At 52.2% G+C, this 13,005-nt stretch overlaps 1 protein-coding gene across 1 annotated transcript; it reads left to right on the top strand.

Moving 5' to 3' along the window:
- Nucleotides 1-1,283: 1,283 nt before the first annotated feature.
- PPP1R14A (protein phosphatase 1 regulatory inhibitor subunit 14A) lies at nt 1,284-5,723 on the top strand. The gene is made up of 4 exons (XM_079908238.1): nt 1,284-1,727; nt 3,883-3,963; nt 4,582-4,614; nt 5,504-5,723. Exons 1-4 carry the CDS (start codon nt 1,527-1,529, stop codon nt 5,630-5,632), a joined length of 444 nt encoding a protein of 147 aa, XP_079764364.1. The 5' UTR covers nt 1,284-1,526; the 3' UTR covers nt 5,633-5,723.
- The last annotated feature ends 7,282 nt before the right edge of the window (nt 5,724-13,005 follow it).

The raw sequence follows: 13,005 nt of genomic DNA, 5'->3' as shown, positions 1-13,005 counted from the left end.
TTTCAATTCTCTGGTATGTACCTAAGAATGGAATTACTTGATCATATGGTAACTTTAAGTTTAACCTTTTAAGGAACTGCCAGACTTTTCCAAAGTGGCTACACCATTTTACATTCCCACCATCAATGTATGAGGGTTCTGCTTCCTCCACATTCTTGCCAACGCTCACTTGATATTTTCCATTTAAAAAAAATTATAGCCATCCTACTGGGTGTGAAGTGGTATTTCGTTGTCATTTTGATTTGCAATTTCCTGATAACTAATGATGTTGAGCATCTTTTCATGTACTTATTGGCTTTTCTATATCTTTTTTAGAGAAATGTCTATTCAGATCCTTTGTCTGTTTTTAAATTGGATCATCTTACTATTGAATTACACAACTTTATTTATTTTAGATACAAGTACCTTTTCAGATATATGATTTGCAATTTTTTTCTCTCATTCTGTGGGTTGTCTCTTCACTTTCTTGATGACGTTCTTTAAAATGAAAGTTTTAAATTTTGATGATATCCAATTTTCCTATTTTTTTTCTTTTGTTGCTTTGATTTTGATGTCATATTTAAGAAACCATTGCCTAGTTATGGATAGTCTTAAGCAGGGGAGGGACATGGCCAAATTTAAGTTTCATTTCAGTTTTGAAGTGTTATTCTTGCTGCTTTCAATTAAAGTGGGAAGACTTGTGAGCTAAGAGACTTCTCTGGTTACCCTGGCTAAAACTGTAACCCCACCCTCACTCTATTTCTCATTTTCTGCTTCATATTTCTCCATAGAACTAATCATATTCTAATAAACTGTATAATACACTGTACTTACTTATTATGTCACTGCCTGCCTCCACCGCAAGAATGCCGCCGGCTCCATGAGGACTGGGCTTGTCTGTTTGGTTCACTGCTCTATCTCCAGTGCCTAGGGAAGTTCAGGACGGGGAGCCTGGTGATAACCAGAGGCACAGAGAACCCCTGGATGCTATCTGGCATGAGGAGTCTGATATGGGGGGGGCGGTTACAGCCCAGATGTCATGATGTCAAATGAATATTTGTTGAGTAGAGTGAGTGAATATGAACGAATGAATGCATGGATGAGTGAATAAATGAAAGAAGGAACAAATGATGCACCGTTAGGTACTATGGCTTGACCTTCCCTTGCAAAGAGAGTAGGTAGCACAGGGGCTCGTGCACTGTCCCTGGCAACCGCCAGAGGGCGCAGACAGGCCGGGTTCCCTAGAGCCCATCCCGGACCCGCCCCCCCGGATCCAGGCCCCGGGAGCCCCTGTCGCCCGATCGGGCCGGGGACTCCCGGATCCCGCCCATACCTGAGCCAGGCACGGCCGCGGGCTTCACGCCGGCGCAGCGGTCAGTCCTCGCTTTGCAGGCAGGGAAACTGAGGCCCGGGGCAGCCGGGGCGGGGCCGGCCCCCTGCGAGTCCGAGCCCCCGCCCCCGGTCGGCCCCGCCCCGGCCCGTAAGAGGTCCCCTGGCCGCCAGGCGAAAGCTCACAGCGCGGAGCCGGGGCCGGGGCCAGGACCGCGATGGCAGCTCAGCGGCTGGGCAAGCGGGTGCTGAGCAAGCTGCAGGCTTCATCGCGGGCCCGGGGACCGGGAGGCAGCCCCGGGGGGCTGCAGAAGCGACACGCGCGTGTCACCGTCAAGTATGACCGGCGGGAGCTGCAGCGGCGGCTGGACGTGGAGAAGTGGATCGACGGGCGCTTGGAGGAGCTCTATTGCGGCAGGGTGAGACGGGGAGAGGTGGGGTTGCAGGGGGAGTCCCGGACCGATAGACCCTGAGCCCGGACTCCCTACGCCTTGAGGGCCTCTGGTTGCTTGTGCTCGCTGGTGCGCGCTGGTGCAGCCTCGTTCGCACGTTAGGACGCACGCTCCTGGACTCATGGGCCTCGCCGTCCACCCTCCATGGCACTCTGCTTGTGCACACAGACAGACACTTGGGTCCAAACACCAGGGGAGCACCAGGGGTTTAGCGTATGGGAGGTGAGGAGGCAAACTTGGGGAACTGGAGTGGCCATATCTGGAGAAAGGGTGGGGGGAGGGGGATGTCTTAAAGCCAAACATATACATGGTGGCAGGGGAGATACAACCACACGGAGCTGCACAGCAAAGGAAGCATCAGCATTCACAGACGTGCACAGTGACGAGCTATGGCCACTCGCAGACACAGTGACAGAAGCAACAGCCATGCACAGACTCTCAAGGACACAGGCTGGGGTCGCTTACGGATCAACCTATGCTACAGCTGCAGGCTCTCACAGTCACAACAGCACAGGCCACAGCCATATGCAGACACAACACAACTACACCCACACAAAAGGACTCCAGTTACAGCTGTTCATAGATACACACAGCACAGGCTGTAGCGGCTCGCAGACGGTACAAGTTACAACAGCTACCCCCGACACCTAGTGATTCAAGTAACGACCATCCATTATCTCCTAAAGGCAAAAAACGATAATCACGTGCAAACGCAATGATAGATGCTGCAGCCACGTGCAGACATAAAATAACAGAAATTATAGCTACACCCAGACAGAAAACCACGTAAGCTATGGGCACCTCCAGACATACGATGGCAGAAACTGCAGCTGCCGGTGGACACACAGGGCACAAGCTATGGCCTCCTATGCTGTCTCATGGGGTACAGACAGACACGACATCTCACTCGGGTCTCTGCCTGAAGTCACATTTTGTACAACACACACGTGCTGTGGAGCATGGTCACAGGTACACAGACACACAAGACGACAGATGCTCTGCAGCACAGTGCGAAGGTGGGAGAAGCCACGGCCCCTCGCAGTGACACGAGGGCCCTCTGTTCTCAGACACATGTGGGCTCACACAGGTGGACAGTTGCTAGTGGTAGGTGGCATCCTCTGAGGTCGTCCTCTGACAGTGGGCACTCCAGCTAGCCAGACTCTCAGGGACACAAGCTGTGGTCACTTACTGATCAGCATATGCTACAGTGACGCATGACGGTGAGACAAATACAGCAAAGCCAGAGTCGCCCACTGCCCACCCGTAGGACCACAGGCCCCTGCACAGGCCGTGCACGATGTCACACACCTCTGCACCCTCGTGCCGGCCCTGGCACCTTGGCATCAGGCTCTGGCTCACACACAGAGACTCACACAGGCAGGTAACACACTTACAGACACTCCACGCCACACACAATCCCCTGACCACCCAGGCCTGAAGCCCACAGTGGAGTCAGCAAAACTGCGTAGGGGAGGCAAAACTTTGTAGCCCCTGGGATCTCTTTGCTCAGACAGCTGGGTTCTGCCCCCCACAGGGTTACTGAGCCAGCCTGCATTTGCCCTTTGCCCCAAGAGGCCATCCAAGGGTCCCCCTCTTGGCTGCTCAAAGTTGGGCTTGTGGCTTATCTCTCCCACCCACCTTGGGGGGCTTCCTGACCCAAGCCCTCCCCGCTTGGGTGCCCTGGGGCAAGGGGCCACCCCCAGCAGGCTCTAGCCTGCCAGCTTCCCTCCCCTGCACCTAGCGCTTAAACTTTTCCTTGAAAGGGCAAAGCCAACCCCTCTTCTGAATCCCGGAATCTGACATTCCAAGACTCCACCAGGCCTGTTTCCCGCTGTGGGAGTAAGGGCCAAGGCAAGAGACCCGTGCCAGGCCCAAGACTCCCGAGGCCCAGGGGCCAGCCTCCGAGATGGTACAGGCTCCCGGGCCTCTGTTGACCCATCTGTCACCCCTCCCCCCAACACCCAGATGTCCCGCCTTGGCGGTGCTGTCCCTGACTGCCACATTATTGCTCCAGAACCCGCCAGCTGGGCCCCGGGGCCTTTGGGGCTCCTCCAGGGACCTGGACAAAGGCGGGGGAGGGAGGGGAAAGGGACCCTGACGCCCCTCCCTCTCCGCCTTTTAGGAGGCAGACATGCCCGACGAGGTCAACATCGATGAATTGTTGGAATTAGAGAGTGAAGAGGAGAGAAGCCGGAAAATCCAGGTAGCTGGAGGGGAAAGCCGCCCCCAGCCCCCTACCCTGCACCTCCCTACAAATCATATCAATAGTTAACGTGTTTCTTGAGCACTTCCTAAGTGCCAGGCGCTGTTTCAATTGCTTTACGCTTAGTAACTCATTTAATCTTCACAAAACCCTCTGAAGGGTTTATTATCTCCGTCTCACTATTATCACTATTATTATCTCTGCTTTCCACTTGAGGCAAATGAGGCCCAGCGAGATCTCATCACTTGCCCAGGGTCCCATAGCTCAGAAGGCGCATATCTGGGAGTCAGAGCCAGGCAGCCTGGACGCAGCGTGCTTGCTCTTCCGGCCTGTGCTCTCCTAGAGGCAGGAAATGCTGTGTGCCCTTCGGGCCCTCTCTGGATCTAGCGCTGGTCTTGGTGCTGAGTTTCTTGACCCAGCTATGCCCCCAGTTGCTGTATAAGTTGCTGGGGCCTTGTTCCTCCCCTGAAGCTACAGGGGCCAGTCCACCTGGAGTCTGACTACCATTTGTCTTGCTGCCTTGGGGCTTTGCTGGGAAATGGAAGGGGCTGGCGGGGCGTATGTTTTAGTCATTTACTATTTTCTTTTCTTTTTTTTTTTTTGTGGGGGGTTGTTTAGGGACTCCTAAAGTCGTGCACAAACCCCACAGAGGTGAGTTTTCCATCCCCCATTCCAGGCCCTGTTGTGCCCCCTGCACCTTGACTGGGGGCTGGGGGGCGGTCTCCGGGGAGGAGGGAAGAAGCTGGCTGTGCCTAGGACCAGCAGAGGGAACTCTGGGAGCCCTGCCTCTCCCGTGGCCGTTTTCTCATCTCCAGTGGCGTCTTTTGTCTTCCTCACTCCTGTCCCCTCTCTTCCCATCTGCCCCCGGGACTCCATTATCGCCTCCCTGCTGACATGCTGCCCCATCTGTCTCCTATTTCTGCCACTGCTGCGCTCTGTCTGCCCGCTCACCTCCCTCCGCCTCTCTCCCTTGTTACTGCCTCCACCGCCCTGGGGCTCCCTTCCCCACCTCTCAGGGGCCCCCCTATCCTTCCAGGCCCTGAGCAGCCTAGCCCCTCCCACTTCCTTCCCTGCTTTAAAAGGGAAAAATATTCATGTTCCTCTAACCAGCTCTGGGCTGCCTGAGCGACAAACGTCATTGTGTGTCTGTCTGCCCTGGAGCCAGCTCAGGCCTCTGTCCCTGGGGACGCTCCTGATAATCTCTTGGCTCGAGAAATATCTCCCTGTCTCTCTGTGACTCTGTCCCTTCGTTTCTCCCTATCCCTGCATTTCTCTCTATCTCTGCATCTCTCTCTGTCTCTGCATCTATGCCTTGGTTTCTGTCTACGGGTCTCTGTCTCTCTCCATCTCTCTCTCCCTGTTCCCCCCACCCCCCCATGTTCTTCTCCATCTGTAGCCTCTACCCCTCCTTAACTCCACCTCCTTCCCCCTCTCACTGACCAGGAGGCAGGAAATAGAGGGGCCCAGGTCAGAAGGGCTGGGCAGGGCAGGGCGTGCCCCCAGCCCTCCCGTGTTCTCAGCACCCTCGCCTTGTCCTCAGGACTTCGTCCAGGAGCTGCTGGTGAAGCTGCGAAGCCTCCACAAGCAGCCAGGCCTCCGCCAGCCCAGCCCCTCCGGTGACGGCAGCCTGAGCCCCCTCCAGGACCGAGCCCGGACTGCGCGGCCCTGACCCTCTCTGGCCTCTGTGACCCCCCTCCATCTCCCCCCCAACGCCATCCTGGCTTGTTTATAAGTTGTATTTAATGGTTCTGTAACAATAACACTGCGTGCCTGTTTTTCTTCTCCCTGGTTACTGTGGGCTTCCCTGAGCTCCTCCCCGCACCTCCCTCTCTCCTGCTGCGTCTCCTCATGTCCCAGCACCCTCAGCTGGCCCGGGCAGATGGAGAATCACTCCTCAGCCAGGGAGCATGAGAACAGGCCCTGCTGACCTTGCACGCCTGGGACTCACATCCTCGCCTCACCTCCCCCAGCCTTGGCCCAGTCCCAGCCAGCAGAGCCTCAGTGTGTGGGTGGCACAGGGGGGCTCCTGTAGGGAGGACCGCCTGTGGTTCCTGGGCCACAGGAGATGCACAGGACTGAATGTGCCTGATGTGACCACAGTGCACTGGGAACAAACCATTCATCCTCTCCATAGATTTTATTGGGCACCTATTGTATGATTACCCTGGCCATTAGTATTGAGGACACAAAGATAGCAGAAGATAGTCTCTGGCGTCAAGGTGCTCACACAGTGGTGGGGAAGAAGGGCCTGTGGGCAGGGGATTCGAGCAAAGTGTGCTGCATGGTCCAAGATACTTGGGAGCCCACGGAGTAGGAGGAGCTGTTCACTCTTGGGGTGGTAAAGAAATCTAGGAGTGCTTCCTGAAGAAAGTGACATTTAGGCAGGGCTTTGAAGGATGCATAGGAGTTTGTGTGAAATGGGTACCCATATCAGAGGACTCTGAACTGGTGGGAGGAGGGCTTGATATTGGGGCTGAGCCAGGGAAGATACCAAATATTGGCAGGCCCATCTACCAGTCAGGATGGGTAAGTCCCTCAGAGCTGGATCAGGGAAGCCCCCTGGGCTGGGGCATGCTCATGCTGGGGAATGGAGGGCCCTGAAGGGTCTCAGGGGAAGGGCAAAGGGTATCAGAAGTGGGTAGTGGTTATTTACTAAAGACTGTGGAAGTGTTTCATTATTTCAACAATAGTAGTCCCAGCTGTGTACAGTCAGGAGATGGGGTGGGATTGTGGCTGTGCTTAGGACTGGGGCCAGGCCAGAAGTGGGGAATCTTCCCCCAAGGTCATAGCACACCTCCCATCTCACCTCTACTGCCTAAAATTGGGGGCCCGACCCCCATGCCCATGCAGTGCTGCCCAGCAGCCCTGCCAGGATCAGACACCCATCCCACGGGTCCCAGCTCTAATCTGGCAGGAAGAGAAGCCGACCCTGAGGAAGAGGGGTATCTAGGAGCATCTGCTCTGTCGAGCCCTTCAGGTGACCTTGCTGTCCCTGTACAGACAGACCTCAGGCTTCCAGTGCCCCCTCCCCTCCACACAACTGGATAGAGAGTGTAATGGAGGAATCCCTCCTCCTCGCACCCAAGCAAAGTCTTGGGTGTGCCGTGTGTTGAGCCTCTCAGTTTCCTCATCTGGAAAATGGGGACTTCACAGAAGATGAAACTGAGGCCCAGATTAGTGATGACACTTGCCCAAAATCACTCAGCTGGGAAGTGGCAGTGGGTTTTAATCACAGGCATTATGACTCCAGAACCCAAATATTTCTACACTACAGTGCCCCCGTAAGCCATAGCTTTAGCATACATTGCAATTCTTCAGTGGCAAGAAGAGGTGGACTAATTCATACTAAGGTGTTAGTGACTGCTGACAGCTCTCTGAGATAGCCTGTCTAAAGGGCAAGACAATTTGAGAACAAGGCTACAACAAAAGGATCGGGAAGCAGCATACCATGGTGGGTAAGAGCATGGACTCCGGGGTTAGTGCTTGGATTCAAATGCCATCTGTCTTACTTCCTAGCTGTGTGGTCTTGAGCAAGTCACTTAACCTCTCTGTGCCTCAAGTTTCCATATCTGGAAAATGATTATAATTGTACCTACTTCCCAGGGTGGTTGTGAGGTTTAAATGCATAGATTGTAGACTAGTGCCGGGCACAAAGGAAGCGTTATCATCAACCTTATCATTGTAGGGAGGGGCTGGACCATTAGCCCCTTACAGCCGCCATCCCTGGCCAGCAAGATGTCCCTTAGGAGCACTGAATCACAGGCGCTTTGCTTAGGAAAAGCCACAAAGGACACGGTGTACCTGAGCCACCACCCTTGCATAATTGCCACACTCACCTCCTCACGCTGCCTCCCAGGGCCTGTGATCTTGTTTCCCACTTAGCAGCCCAATAATGCTTTTTCTCACTCACTTTACTTTTTATTTATCTATTTTTTGGCTGTGCTGCACGGCTCGCAGGATCTTAGTTCCCCCAACCGGGGGTCGAACCCACGGCCCCTGCAGTGAAAGCGCAGAGTACTCACCACTAGACCACCGGGAAGGCCCTCTCGCTTTTGTCTCCATCCACCCTGCTCCCTCCACGGGCTTCCTTTGGCTTCAGAGGAGAAACCAAAGTCTCCCCCTACACGCTCCACCCGCCCACCTGTCATCCTTCATCCCTCTCCTCTCCCTCACCTGCACTCCCCGCCAACCCCCCTCACTCCCACGAGACTCTTCCCCTCCTGGACCCTTGGACGTTTCTCTGCCCGGAGTACTCCGCCCAAGTGAGGGATCATCATTTAGATGTAATTCCAGACAGGTGTTCTTGAGCCCCTTATGGAAGAAGCCACCCTCTGTCACTATCCTGTCACAATAATTAATTTTCTCCACGAATTTATTACACCCTGAAATTATGCATTAGTTTACTTTATTGTCTGTCTACCCTCCCCCCACCTTCAGAATATTAGCTCCTTAGGCACGGCTGTATTCCTAACGTCCGGAGCAGCGCCTGGCACACAGCGGGTGCTTGCCCGATAACGGGGCCGCATTCTCCGCGCACAGCAACCCTCTTCGACTAGAAGTGAAGCCTTAGCGTCCTCTCGTGGCTATGCGGGTTGTTTTAAATAAACTACACCCCAACGGTCAGCTACTCCAGGGCTGGTCGGCCGGCATTTATTTAAGAGCTGGCTTCAGAAGTCGCTACAGCAAAGCACTCGCCCGTCTTAGATCAACACCAGAGACTCTGCTAATCAGAATGATAAACATTAGAAATGGTGTCGCATTGATGATATGACTGGTATTCACAACTGGCTAAAACGTTTTAGAAATACTTCATAATAAATAAAGAGGGCAGGAAGGCTCTTCACGAAGGGTGTATCATGGTTGCTATAAGCCTACGAGTATCCATATCATTTCACTAATACTGTAATAACCAATTAAAACATCATTTTAAAAGCTTGTTCCCAGGCTTCAACACCAAAAAACAAACAAACAAAAAAAAAAACAAAAAACTTGTGCGGTTCTCAATAGCTACAAAAACTATAGTTTATCTAACAACTTAATCAAAGATATATAAGGCCTTGATTGAAAAAACATTAATATGCCAATAAAGGATATAGAAGATAATTTGGAAAAATGAGACCATCCATGCCTTTGCATAAGATATCTTAATATTATCCACATGTAAGTTCTCTCCAAGTTAGCCAATAAATTCAAAGCAATCTCAATCAGAATTCTGGGTGGATTTTTTGAGATACTTGGTAAAGTCTATTCTAAAATTTGTATGGAGGAAGAACAACAGTTGTACATAATATGTACAAATAACCAAGCCAACATTAAAAAAGAAAGTGAGGAAGGCTTGCTCTACCAAATGTTAAGCCATAGGGATAAAAAGCGTGGTATTGGGCTTCCCTGGTGGCGCAGCGGTTGAGAGTCCGCCTGCCGATGCAGGGGACACGGGTTCGTGCCCCGGTCCGGGAGGATCCCACATGCCGCAGAGCGGCTGGGCCCGTGAGCCATGGCCGCTGAGCCTGCGCGTCCGGAGCCTGTGCTCCGCAATGGGAGAGGCCACAACAGTGAGAGGCCCGCGTACCACCAAAAAAAAAAAAAAGTCTGGTATTGATGAAGAACAGATGAATACAGCAAAGGAACAGAACAGACTCACAGGTAGTCTCCAAATGAAGTAAAGACCTAAATGTAAAGAATAAAACTATGGAGTTAATACAAGAAAATGAAGAATAATATCATTGTGACATGTCCACACATTTTTTGCTATACTTTCCATCAAAAGGTGGTGTCTCATTGCCCTTGTCTTAAAAACAGACCAGCCTCAGGGATTCACTTCTCACAAACAAAATGTGATGGAAGTGGCGCTGAGTGTATTCGTCTGCTCAGGCTGCCATAAAGAACTACTATAGCCTAGGTGGTTTCAACATCAGAAATTCATTCTCTCACAGTTTGGGAGGCTGGGAAGTCCGAGATCAGGGTGCCGGCAGGGTTGGGTTCTGGTGAGGGCTGTCTTCCTAGCTTGCAGACCGCTGCCTTTCCACTGAATCCTCACATGGCAGAAAGAGAGAGAACAAGTTCTCTGGTGTCTATTCTTTTTTTTTTTTTTTTTTTTTTGGCGCATTGGGTTTTCGTTGCTGTGCATGCAAGCGGGGGCTACTCTTTGTTGTGGTGCGCGGTCTTCTCACTGCGGTGGCCTCTCTTGCTGTGCTGTGGAGCACGGACTCTAGGCGCGCGGGCTTCAGTAGCTGTGGAGCGCGGGCTCTAGAGCGCAGGCTCAGTAGTTGTGGCGCACGGGTTTAGTTGCTCCGTGGCACGTGGGATCTTCCCGGACCAGGGCTTGAACCCGTGTCCCCTGCACTGGCAGGCGGATTCTTAACCACTGCGCCACCAGGGAAGTCACCCACACTTTCTTCTATAAACTTTATAGATTGACCTTTCACGTGTGGGTCTTTGATGGAGCTGGAGCTGCAGATGTCGTTCCCAGAGCTGACCGCCCATCCAGTAGAACCCAAGTCCCCTTTTCCAGTTAGGGATGCCTCCTGAGGGTGCTGGGGTCACTGTGGCCGTGGGGATCACGGTCTCTTACATTTTCCACCTGGCTCACCACTCACTCCTAACACAATCCTCACATCCAGGTAGATGCTCCTTCGACCTCCCCCAGCCTCCCCATGCCCCCACCATCTCTCTGCCAGGGATCTGGTCCTCTGCCCAACCCCGGCCCCTCCAGCCACCCTGGACCTCGTCATGCCCATGCCCGATAAACACAGCCCCTCCAATCTCAGCTTCATGCTTCTCGCTCTCTATCCGCCTTCTCCTCTCTCTCAACTCCCTCCCTCCAGTCCCCCAACCCTGACAGGACCTACGGCCCCATTGATCCCCCTCCCCTCTCACTGTCCTTCAGCCCTGCAAGTCTGTGGTCACTCACCAAAGTGGCTCCCTTGTATCCCCCCTCAACTCCCTCTCTTTATTATTCTCACTTGGGAAACGCCCAATCTGGCTAAATCAAACTTGGCCTCTACTCCACGCCTCTGTCCTTTTCTAAGAGCTCAAAACTTTGAGTTCCTGACCGGCCCCTCAAGGGGTCTTCTGTGCATCCTCTCTCTTTCCCCCCATCTCTGCTCCCAGCTCATTTCACTGAAGCCATAGGAGAGAACGTCCTCAGTCTCCCACCTCCTGGCGTCTGCTCCACACGTCTTCTCCTCCTCCTGATACGGATCAAGCCTCACGAAGGCTGACCCACCACTCAGGGACTCGCTTGTTTCCTCTTGTCTCCATCACTGCTCCAGCAATGCTCCCCTCTCCCCTGCATCGTCACCTTCCTGATCATTCCGGCTGGCACACAGATGTAGTGTAACTCCTCCCATCTTAAAACAAAACAGAAGACAAAACTCTTTGACCTCCTCCAGCCACAGCCGTTTCTTGGCTCCCCTTTACAGCAAAATGTCTCCCCAGAGATGGTTCCAGCTTCCTTCTGCACTCTTTCCAAGCAAACGTTCACATTCTACTTGTCCATCATCCCCTGCTCCATGGAAGTGCTCTTGTCAGGGTCCCCCTGGTGGTAATCCAAGTCACATTTCAGTTGCCGTCTTACTTGACCCATCAGCCGTCATCCTTCCCTGTCTCCTTTGCTCCTGAGACACCGGCCATCCTCCTGGTTTTCTCTAGCCTCCCTGCCGGCTCCCTGTCAGCGCCCCCACTGGCTCCTCCTTACCTTCTGGATCTGGTACTGATGGTCAACTCTAGGTCTCCACCTTGGTCCTCCTCTCTCCCTGGAGAGCTCATCCAGTCTCACTTTATGCACCCAAATTTCTCTCTTTAACCCAACGTCCGGACTTACCCAGCAGCCCCCCTTGGATGCCTGACGTACATCTCAAACTCAAGGCTTCTGCTTCTGAAGCTGAGCTCCTGGGCTCTCCCAAACCTGCCCCTCTGGCTCCAGCCCCATCTCAGTGCCGGCACCTCCATCCCTCCAGCTGCTCAGGCCACGGGCCTTCGCGTCCTCCTTGACACTCCACGGACTCTTTCCCACGCGCCCCATAAATTATCCATCTGCAAATTCTGCCCACTCTGCTGTAGTAGGCAGAACAATGGCGCCCCAAAGCTACCGGTTCTAATCCCTTATAGGGAAAAGTGTCTTTGCAGATGTGACGAAGTTAAGGATCTTGAGATGGGAAGAATATCTTGGATTATCCAGGTGGGCCCCAAATACCATCACTTATAAGTATCCTTATAGGACAAAAGCAGAGGGTGAGAAGCACACACACAGAGGAGGAGGTGATGTGAAGATGGAACCTTGAAGACTGGTGTGATGAGGCCACAAGCCCAGGAGCATCAACCGCCACCAGAAGCTGGAAGAGGCAAAGAATGGATATTCCCTTACAGCCTCCAGGGGGAGTGTGGCCCTGCTGACACCTTGATTTCGACTCAGTGATACTGATTTCTGACTGCTGGCCTCCAGAACTGTGAGAGCATAAATTTCTGGGCGCTTTTTGTTTTGTTTTTAAATTTTTATTGGAGTATAGTTGATTTAAAATGTAGTGTTAGTTTCAGGTGTACAGCAAAGTGAATCAGTTATACACACACATGTATCTACTCCTTTTTAGATTCTTTTCCCATATAGGCCATTAAGAGTATTGAATAGGGTTCCCTGTGCTGTACAGTAGGTCCTTAGTAGTTATCTATTTTATACATAGTAGTGTGTATATGTCAATCCCAATCTCCCAATTTTTCCCTCCCCGCCTTTTCCCCCTGCTAAACATAAGTTTGTTTTCTACATCTGTGACTCTATTTCTGTTTTGTAAATTTGTTCATTTGTACCATTTTTTTTATTCCACATATAAGTGATATCATATGATATTTGTTTTTCTCTCTCTGACTTCACTCAGTATGATAATCTCTAGGTCCATCCACGTTGTTGCAAATGACATTATATCGTTCCTTTTTATGGCTGAGTAATATTTCATTGTATATGTGTACCACATCTTCTTTACCCATGCCTCTGTCGAATTTCTGTTGTTTTAAGCTGACAAGTTCATGGTCATTTGTTACAGCAGCCGC

Source organism: Stenella coeruleoalba (assembly GCF_951394435.1).
Source record: "Stenella coeruleoalba genome assembly, chromosome: 20".
NCBI lineage: Eukaryota > Metazoa > Chordata > Mammalia > Artiodactyla > Delphinidae > Stenella > Stenella coeruleoalba.
Note: the sequence above shows the minus strand (reverse complement) of the source record. Positions and strands in the feature narration are given on the sequence as shown.

Coding starts and splice junctions, on each gene's coding strand:
- PPP1R14A (XM_079908238.1), top strand. CDS start 1,527: ATGGCAGCTCAGCGGCTGGGCAAGCGGGTGCTGAGCAAGCTGCAGGCT. Junction 1,728..3,882: donor AGGAGCTCTATTGCGGCAGG/GTGAGACGGGGA, acceptor TCCGCCTTTTAG/GAGGCAGACATGCCCGACGA. Junction 4,615..5,503: donor CGTGCACAAACCCCACAGAG/GTGAGTTTTCCA, acceptor CCTTGTCCTCAG/GACTTCGTCCAGGAGCTGCT.